We start from the raw sequence: 10,853 nt of genomic DNA on the forward strand, positions 1-10,853 counted from the left end.
TTGACAAGCGAAAGCCGCTAGAGTCCTGCCTATTAAAGCCATTCAGATCCAAGCATGTAAGATTGGCTCCCAAAGGTTGGCATTCAGCCACTTGATTAATCCCTTAGACAAGATGACAACACCATTAGGCTTCACCATGAGTTTGGATTGAACTCATGTTGGTGTGCAAGTACAACATGTATTTCATATGTGAGATGGCTTGAAATTCTTCCTTACTACCATATGGACCCATCTAGCATACTAACAAGTACCATCCAATGCAACCGGTTATCTTGGTTATGGTCCCATGTTTCAAGGCCATTCCTTCAATGGTTCTTGGCTCAGTTGTCTATTGGATGCCAGAAGTAGTTTCTTGTAATTGGGGCTTTTGACCAACACTCTCAGGCAGGGTTCCTCCTGGCTATCCATGCATGTTGAGTTTCTATGTGACAAAGCACTTTTGCAACTGACTAAAGTTGCAAGTTTGTGATGACCATTTTCAACTGCAGTTTACAGGTAAGTGCTTCCAAGCATTCTCTTGTGTAAATTTTGCACTACAATTACTGAAAGCATAAGTCAGCACTTGGTAACCTTTGTTATGTTGCAAAAAACCGACAGTCTGCAAAACACCCTTGCCAATAACAAAGGAAATTTACGTCAAGTAAATGTTCAACTTTAGAATATTACATTTGAATTTATTATTAATTTTATACTTGATTAAAAATGTACTTTCTCTGGTTGCACTGTGCATGAAAATGCATAGCAATAATAAGCTAAAGAAAACAAACAGAATAATGAATTTGAAGTAAAAAGACCTCGTACATGTGTATATGTACAGATCTGACTCCCAAAAAACTGGAAAAAAGTTTTCATGTACATGTAAGTCTAATTTCATAGGAATTTTTAGTGTGCCGGCATACGTGTAAGATTGCTGACTTTAAAAGGTATGCTGACTCTGTATAATCTATACAGATTCATTTCGAATTCATGAAAAGTAATTATCAGTCCTCAAGTTGATCATTGTGATAACCAAATCGGAAAATTCTCCAAAATTATTTGAGCGTTTCGTTGTTTACCTTTAGTTTAGTACACACGGGTACTATGAATATTTTACTAATTGAGATTGGTCCCCTTGTATTCAAACAATGATCAGCAATATTCGCTACGTGAAGTTATAACTTGACCACAATATGCAGCTATCGATCTACATATTGCATTGCACAAGCATCGAGACAACCGACCTGTCAACACGAAAACGATTTTTCACCAGAGATGAAATGACAAGGTACTAGATCACTTACATTTCAAGAGGATAGGCTCTATTCGTCATCTTTGTCTTTTGAGAGGAATCCAAAATTCCACTCCGAGCGGAGTTGAACCCCTCAGCACATCCATGACAACAACGTATACCACGAAATGGTGGCTTAAAATCTGAGCCAAACCAGGCACTACATAGTTTTTTCTTCTCAGACCTATTCCTGTATAAGTGATTATTGCTATAGTTTGAAAGTCTAGACTAAAAAAAGCGCCAAACAATGAAAAACGTCTCTCCGTTTCCGACCAAGACTCCCCAGAGAAGTCCACAAAAACAACACAATTTAGATGAAATACAATTTTCCCGGTGGGCGATGCGCCCTTGAAAGTTAGTGGGAGGTTACGAAGCGATCCGGTGCATCGCGCCAAAATCACATCATCGTTGAGGAAACTTGAAAACATGAACGTTCAAAAAACATTTTAAAGTGTTTAATATGATAGCTGATTAGGCAGGTACCGTGATTGGAAACAACATAGGGAGTTCTGTCCTGGGCCTTGGAATTTTGTTACAACTCCTACCATACATTTTTTCCCCACTACGGCAACCCCTCCTTTGTCGAGGATTATTTGCCGGGTGGTCAGCCTTGCATACGGAACCCGCGCCCGCAGTGCCCGCGGCAGTCAAAACTGAGCTATTCTCATTCATCGGAAACGGTGCATTTCGATCTTTAAGCAAACGACGTTGTTGTCGACAAACCCTTTCGAGAGGACGCCACTAAAGTCTTTTTTCATGAAGTTAACACAAATAAATGCATTATCAATACAGTTTTGACGTCTTCTTAAATTTGATTCGAAAATATCATACTGAATTCGTCTTAAAATAGTTAGAGAAAGCACAAATAACAGCCTAAGCACAACAGCTGACGTTCGCATCGCCAGCAACCCAGTTTTGGCGCCAAAGTTTGTTAACAAAGGTTGGCACGAAATGTTTTAAATGGTTTTCTGGCCCTTTACTTGCAAACAATTGACATGACGTCGCGCGTCGGATAGCACAGTCTTTCCTGCTCGCTGAATTCTGATTGGCCAGTTTAAACTTCAGTAGCGTGAAAAGGAAAAAAAACCGACACAGCTGTAGAATGAATGGAGAAGAATTGATACACTTTACTTAAATTGATTAGAGTTTATCGACTAAGAAAAACTTCGGCAGGGAGAGAGTTCCATTATATGATATCAAGGATATCAAGTGAGCTATGATCCTCGCAGTCATGATAGAAGGTCAAATTGTTATAATTAGTGCTCGAAGATATTGGGATAAATAAAAATTCGTGCATGCGTCTGCTTCTGCACGCCAAGGTACTTTGTGCTCTGTACGGAATTGATTGTAACCCCGTGGAGTGTGTTCTAACGTATAATTGAATGTTTCGTCGGCTCATGCGCAGAACTTTGCACTTAACAGCATTGAAGCTCATTTACCATTCTTGTTCCCATAGCTCGTGGTTGTTTAGGTCAGCGGTGTTGTTGGTTTTTATGAGGGTGTGGAGGAGCTTTACCATTGGTGGAAATATGGTGAAATAAATTTGTGAATAAATTATGGAATGAGAGGAGTTCATTGATGCCTTTAGGATAGAGAGTACATAGTTGAAAGATGGGAGATCAAGAGATCACAGCAGTACTAGAGAATGCAGAATAGAAGGTTTTGTTGAACAGGGTGGCTTTAGCTATCGGATCCAACACAGTTCGACCTTGATTGTTCAGGGGTGGAATGCTGAAGAAGTCAATTCTTGAGTGTTTAAACAAAGACAAAAACCGTTTGCTCGTTTGCTGAATATCAGAAGGGACATTTGGAGTAATAACATCTTCCACATACTTCCAGTATGCTTCTCTAAGTTTCCGTTCAACGAGGTGCTTGATTTCACGATAGCACGGACTATTAATGGTGTGTAATTTATCGCGATTCTTCATGAAGCGTTTGATTTCCTTGTCCACATATGGGGAGCGTTTCGCCTCTTAACGACGTGTCTCCGAAAGTACTTATTGATACTAACATTCAACTCTGTTTTGAAGGAGACCCATAGCTGGTTTGCAGTAATGTTTTGATTACTGGTACTTGACTTGAGTCTCAGAATTTCGTCAAATGGTCGTGGAATCTGCTCGTTTGTACAGGTCTATTTTGCGAGCTTTCTGTTTGTAAGTAATAGGACTGATATCAGCCTCAACATACATACACATTCCTTTGTGATCACTTACTACTGGGATGGACTTTAATTTCATTATGCGAGAGACGTTAATTATTAGTAATAAACAAGTCTTGAGGATTCACACTTCGCTTTGGTTCGTTGATCATCTGGGTAAGACTGTTGTCGTTAAGCAAGTCAACAAAGTTCATTGTTAGGTGAACTTAATTTTAAGCAGTTTGATTTCCAATCGCATCCAGACAAGTTCATATCGCCGGCGGTCGAAATGTGTGCATTCTTCCTGTAAGAGAAAATTAAGTGAGAAGAAATAGCATCCCCCTTACATGAGATTTTCCATATGTGATATGTCTCAAGTTATTTTTAGAAAGTTTCATTCCCCTCGGAGAAAATTACCTCGCGCGTTGCGTGGATATTTCGTGGAGGCTTTGCATCACATGACTGAACGATGCACAAATCATGGCCAACTCTCCACATAAGTCCTCCATCTCTTCCTCTGAAAGACTTTTCTTCCGTTTTGCACAGGTGCACGGGTTCAATGCCGTGGGCTTTTGTTTCCCTGAACTGTCCGATTTTTTCATCACCTCTCCCTCGTCTGCTGAAGTATCATTCAGGAGCAGGATCTTTATGGTGTTTCGCTGGTACTCTCTGGCTCATTTTCCGTTTGTATCTCCTCTTCTTCACTGACACTGAGTTCTTCTTCTTCGCTACAACTTTCGTGTTCACTGGAATCACGAGAACATTGCTTTGAGTCAGTAAAGGCGATTCTGTTTAAATTCTTGTTTTGCAAACAGAGTTCCCGCCAAGTTTGGTTGACAAAACGAACAGCAATTTTGCTTTCCGCATCTTCTTCCCTTTTCGTCACTTCTTGAAGGACGCGTGTCTCTGACCTTGGGATATCCACGCAGAACACATCCCCGCCATATGATTTGCTGTTGCATAATCCCCTTGGGCTCAAAAAAGCGTGGGAGTCGATCTAAAAATAACTTGAGACATATTACGTATGTGAAACGGTATGTATCAGGGCTACCCTCTCTTCCCACTTAATTTTCTCTTGTCCTGTAAGCAGACAGACGTTTCTAGAATGTTCATGCATGTCTCATCATCCTCGTGAGGATGGTAAACAGCACAAACATACAAACTTTTACTTCCAGAAATACAAACTTTTAAATGCGTGAACAGATCATCTTAGAGAAAAATTCTTAGTTTTCCTAAATGACAGGATTCGAATCTGTCACCTTACGCTCACTATTTCGATTTTCTAAGCAAAAGATCATGAGAGAAAAGAAAAAGCACCCAAGGTGGCTCAATTGGTTGATCATCGGACAAGAAATATGTGCGAGGTCGTGGATTCGAACCGCGAGAAACTGAGGAGAAAGTACTTTCTTTGTTATTTCATTTCCAGATAGTTCGACTCTGTAGTCTATACGCCGCAGGCCCCGTCTAACTACCGTTCAGTGTAGGTACATGTAACGTACTATTCGCAAGAAGTAAGGCATTGAGCTCCCGGTTTTGTCCAGAAAGAAGTGGCGGGCATGGCGATGATATCTCAAAGAGGTTCATGGGATATGTGGCCATCCAATCAAGGAGACTTTGCTGCGTGCTAGAACATGTAGACGAAGATATGTAGAATCGAGATATGTACATGTAGACGAAGATATGTAGAAACAAATTGAGAAATTGAAAACTCGCGTACGGTAGTTTGAAAATTGCAGGCTTAATCAGGACTAAAACTCGTAACCATGCGATTGAACTGCACCATGAGGTCATCAAGCCATTTTGATAGTTGAAAATTGTGGATCCGTGCTGTATCCCATAAGAAATGAAAATTTTCTTTGACAGCCGTATGGTGCTTCCTTAATGAATGGGATGGGTCAGGAGCCGACTTCGGAGCTGAAAGAACCTGACATAGTCCTAAGACATTTTTTTCAAAGATCCTTCCGGAAATAAAATAAAAGAAGCCCTTTGATGTGAATTTTTCTTCCACCGACGGACAATAGGAAATTACAGATCTCTTGCCTATTTACAATTGCTGCAGAAATGTTTATGTACGTGCAATACGCTCAATTTGCATATGGCCGACCTATTAGCAATGACTGGCCTTGCCGTTTGAAAGCTCGTGACAGAATTCCTTGGTCTCAAGTAAGCATCCAGCACCGGCCATAGAAACTATGAACAATGACTAATCAATTAGAGCAGACTCATAACACGCAACTCGGCTTGTGATTTATCAAAGGAATGCCGTCAAAATAGATGAAAACATAGCATCAAAGCATATCACAATGTGGGGGAAACCGTTTCTTTGCCTTTGGCTAACTAAAGTTTGTACTCCACCATCTTAAAACACGCACTCATAGAATAAAGTGGAGGAAATAAGGAGCCGTTTAAGTATCGAAAGAGGAATGAGTTTATTATATCCCTTGACAACCGAGGCAAGCCGGGTAACACTGCATTTTGTAAAGTCGGGCCACACTGCAGTATACGACCGCTGAATTTACCAATCACAGTCCGTGATATGATAAATATTTTGTATGCAGATCTTTGTTATGACTCTGGCCTTCCTAACCTTTTCTCAATGGAGAGTGTGTCTCGTATCGGAGAAATCTCAAACAGAGCTGGTACAAAAAAAACCACATGACTATACCACTGTTCTTATATTGTAAAGACTGAGATCTTTTTTATATTGTTAGTTCTGATCTTATTTTAGAAACGAATCCTAGCAAAGGACCTGTTGGTTTGTCGTTAATAATTTATATTGAAACAAACAGCACTGATGTTTTGGTAAGATTAACAGGTAAGAAGCATTTCTGAAACATCATGACTCGAAACGCAAAAAAATTCCAAAATACAAATCAGGCATTCGACCAATTGCGGCTGTATCTTCTTTTAAACACGGACGACAAATCTCATACTGTCAACTCTTCAGAATTGTATGACAGAGGTCTTTGTTTTTCGCAACCGATTAAGACAATAAACCAACCACGAATTGCTTCCTGTTTGAAATTCAAGGTTATGACTTACCAAGATAAATTACTGCTTTACAGTGTGCGTACTTGCTCCTGCTTTGAATAACAGGCAAAACATTTTGGGGTTAGTAAAATTGTGGTGGCCCTAGCTCTAAGCATAGGGCTTTCTCTGGGCTTTTTAAAGTTCCTGTTTTTTCTTGAACCGCGTACAGTATGCTCAGTAGCTTATCCCAAATAAATGTGACTAAGGAAATGGCAAGAAGCAAAGTTGGAAGCAATGTTGGAAGAAAAAATCGGAATTAAAACCTTGCGAGATGACAAAATATGAAAATAATCTTTAATATAGCCGGGTCAGATCAGAGAAAGGCGGCCGTTTTCTGCATTGGAAAAGCAAATTTGTACAATAGATTTCTAAATACTAATATATTCATCCTTTCAACAGAATTTAATGACTGAAAACGAAGAAAGCGCAGCTAAGTTGAATAAGCACTTGCCAACCATTTTCTTGCTTTTTGATGGCACGATTTATAATTTCGTAATTAATTTTGACTTTTTGACAAAGTTATGTCTTTTAACACGAAGGAACTGATGAAAGTCGTGGCCGATCTGTTGAGTGTAGGCTTTCTTTGGCAGCCTATTTCTGGCTCAACCTCAAGTCCATTTATGAAACTCATTTGCGAGACGATTAAGTATTCCTCTGTTAATGGTTGCAATGAACTGACAACCAAAAAATAAATATGTGAGTTTGACCTGATTATAAAGCAAACACAGCTTTTCTGCGCTACATAATCACCACTATAGAGCTGGCAAATTTCTTGTCTTTGTTCTTTGTCCAACTGTTGCCATGTCGATAAAATACAAACCTTACAAAAATGCAAACGAAAAAGCTATACACGGCGCAGTTTTCTATAAAGAAATTCCCCATTTTACTTTTCCAAATGGTCACAATTAAACCATTGCAGATGGATGATGGTCAATTTTGAATGACTCTCTCCCGATCGCGTCGTGCCTCATGTTTATGAAAAAGTATTCCAACTGTCGTTCTATGCATTTAGGGAAGTCTGAAACTTTCCGTTCCACTACGCTATTCATTTACCGCAATATATTCTCTTTATGGCTCAGGAGTTTTTTTCAGACGCGAAACAGATCTAGAACTTTCTTCTCTTGATGATATTAATATTCAAGATATTCTAAACATTGTATTTCCGTAAAGCAAGAATAAATACTACAAAGGAGAAATCAACTGGTTAGCTCTTTGAATGATTTGCTGAAAGCTTTTACAATATTAAGTATAAGTTAGACATCGATTCAAGGATCGGAGGCGAAAAATCTAAGGTGACAACAGAACGTATGATAATAACTTGAATAAAGTCGCATCTGTTTAATTCTTACCCCCTCAAAATAAATGACAGCTCTTTAGTAGTTTCTTCTGTTCGTCTCCTTGAACGATACGCTGCCGGGAGGTACATCAAATCCCCCAGCCAAGTCATGTGGTTCGTGATCCATCCGTTGCAACTGAAATCCTAACTGAAGATTCTCCGCGGAAATTGTTTTGACTTGGTATAATAACGCGTGGTACTGTATCCAAGCGCAATTTCTCATCACATCACCAGAGACGACGCTTATTTTCAATATTCTTTATAAAATGCACGTTTTTAATTGAGCTTCCCACCAAGGGTCCACACATCTGGCTTCATCCGGGAGCGAGACTTCAGTCAAACTTAAACTCTCCCGGATGTAAAGCTTGTGGGTTTTTTCCAAGCGAGAATATTCACTAAAAGCGAAGTCTCGGATTTTTCTGAAGCATCAACAGTTTCCGTTTAACTTCGAGAACAATCCGTGCATGAAGTATAAATAACGACGGTTTTTGTTCATTTATATATTAATTTTTTGCCGCGGGGGATATTTCGTCAATAGTTTCAAGTGCTCAAGATAAAACTCAAAATGCGTAATATTTTGTGAATAAATTCGTATGTCTAAGAAGTTTCCAAGAAAAGAAAAACAAACACTTCAGTTAGGGCTAACGGACGCAGGAACTGATAAAAAATGCAATCATCAATATCTTTTTGTTGGTTCTTTTATCTTAATATCAGCTAGTTGTCGTCACGAAAGTGAAATTGAAATGATATCAACCCTGAAGTCACGAACCGTGATATCAGTTTCGAACGAAACATCTTTTTCCCTCTCTGGCTTATGTGAAATAAAGCTAAAATCTTCAGAATAAAAAATAATACGTAACACGACAATTTTGTATTGCTAATGTTACGTGTTCTAGTTTTCTGACGTAAACTAACATTTCACGATATTGAATGTTCAACTGAGAATTGTTAAAACAAATTTAATTGGGCCAAAAACATCTCAAATAACATAAAGTAACTTTCCTTTCCATTTTACTTCAGGGAACGTTTTTGTCTCTACACATACTTATTCTAATTCTAGACAAATCCTTCGAGGGCCGAAATAGGATTAGGTTTAGGTTTAGGTTTGAGTAAATAGTGTAAATTGTAGGCCAAAGCTGCAATGATCTTGCCGTTTTCGAAAAACGTTCGATGTGTTGTGCAACTTAAAAATTAAGTCTTAAATTTCATATGAGTCTGACTATCAGCTTTTGTCCACCTTTATGCCCACAAGAATTCTTGCTACAATTGAAATTCTTGCAGCAAATCCGTTCTGCGTTTGCAACGCTAAACCTGTTACGGCTCCGATAATTGATTAAGGGTACGATGGACAAGTATGGATTACCTTTTAAGCAATAATACGGACATCAGTGATCTCCTTGACGATTAATTGGGTGCGATATTAAAAACAAGAAGTTGCCGATCGTTAGTACATATTTTAAAGCGGAAGAACGTGTTAAAATATTAGAAAATCATATCCTCACGTGGAGCTGCATCTGGAGATCGAAACCCGTGACGCAAAAAAAAAAAAAGACGGACAGCCAGGAACCGAAATAGAGATGCGAAACCTCGACAACGGTTCGACCATCGCCATTGCGGCGAGGAGTTGCATTTGGGCGTTCGTTTTAAGACGAAGATGTGTTATTGAAACACAAGAGGATGACCCTAGTGCTAGGATCATCCTAGAAGGTTCATTTGGTTTACATGCAAAACTCGGCTCTTAGGATCAACTTTTCATTTCAGTGTTTACATACAGGATCGCCGCAGCACTTTGTCTCTTTTTTGGACAACGCTGGTTACCATTAAGCTCATCTTCTTGAGAATCATCCAAAACATTCTGGCCTGTTTGCACACCGCTCGCAGAAAGACTCGAAAAGTCACTACTTCCCGCTGGCTGTCTATTTTGGGCCCCGCACGTTGCACATCTTCAATATCGTCGTCTTCTTCGTTGGGCAGACATATTCGAAATTGTCGGCCTTTTGAACTCTTAGTCGATAAGTGCGAAGATCCCGCCATGTTGTTTCTCACAACTGGTCCCCAGGGCCATCTCCGGTTTCAAGATGGTGGGTGGGCAAACTTGGCCTCCTGAGGCCGTTTACATGGATGTAGGATCATCCTAGCGCCAGGATCATCCTTCCTCTCAGACAGGATTATCCTAGCGGTAGGATCATCCTAGCATTGGTGCCAAATACAACCTTTCACCTGCAAACTGAAAGCTGAAAAGATACTGCGCTCGGATGATCCTACTCCTAGGATCATCCTCTTTCCATGTAAACGGACCCTAAGGGCTACATCTCCTAAATCTCTGAGAGGGAAAACTACACCCAAAATCGCCATATAAGAAGGACAGGTATCGTGGGAAATGACTTACTTTTTTTCAAGCGAGAGCAAAAGATTGCTTTGCATAAGAATTGAAATTCAGTTTCCGGAAGATTGGAATGGGACGTCATGTTACGTCATGTTACGTCATGTGACGCCGTGACGTCATGTTAAAAGCAAAGTTGTACCCATTTATCCCCTATTCGTGGACACCGCTGAGATGTGACGTTGGTAGTTACTCCCACTTAAATCTCAAGAGGGAAAATTACCCAAAATCGCGATAGACAAAGGATCAGGAACCCATGAATATCTTGCGGGGATTCACTTGTTGCCAACTCTGAAATAAACGTTAACGAATAAAAAACTTCAGGGGAAGACTCTACCTCCCAAGTCAAGTCAGTTTTTATTTAACTCACACAGAATACTATGTAAACAAAAGTTAGGATAATTTAAACTGTAGTGTTAAAACAAAATCGTGGATACAATACATATTGAAGAATAGAAAAGAATCACAATAATTTACAACTCCTACTTGTAACTAAAAAAGGGGGGAAAGTATTAAGGAGAACAAAGAACAATAAGTTACTAAATATTTGTTGTGTGTGTAGAGTTTGGGACACCTAAACGGCCTAAATAGGTGGTAAACTAATCGAGTAGATTCCCCAAATTAACTCTAATATGAGCAAAAGGAATATAAATAGCTATAACAAATTTTATTTTAAAAGCATTGCTTCTTATACTAACTA

General features: G+C 39.4%; 1 protein-coding gene across 2 annotated transcripts in view; it reads right to left on the reverse strand.

Annotated features, from left to right (window-relative positions):
• The window catches only part of LOC138008052 (protein FAM149B1-like), a 35,639-nt gene extending 27,616 nt beyond the window's left edge, over positions 1 to 8,023 (reverse strand). Inside the window, exon 1 of one of the 2 annotated variants that reach the window (XM_068855236.1) lies at positions 7,784 to 8,023. In XM_068855236.1, the coding sequence (XP_068711337.1) occupies positions 7,784 to 7,881 (98 nt within the window). In that variant the 5' untranslated portion in view covers positions 7,882 to 8,023. Of the gene's footprint in view, positions 1 to 1,280; positions 1,589 to 7,783 lie in introns of those variants that run through there. The other variant, XM_068855237.1, reaches the window with a different exon arrangement.
• Between the last annotated feature and the right edge of the window lie 2,830 nt (positions 8,024 to 10,853).

This window comes from Montipora foliosa, chromosome 6 (genome assembly GCF_036669935.1).
Source record: "Montipora foliosa isolate CH-2021 chromosome 6, ASM3666993v2, whole genome shotgun sequence".
In the NCBI taxonomy this organism is placed as follows: domain Eukaryota; kingdom Metazoa; phylum Cnidaria; class Anthozoa; order Scleractinia; family Acroporidae; genus Montipora; species Montipora foliosa.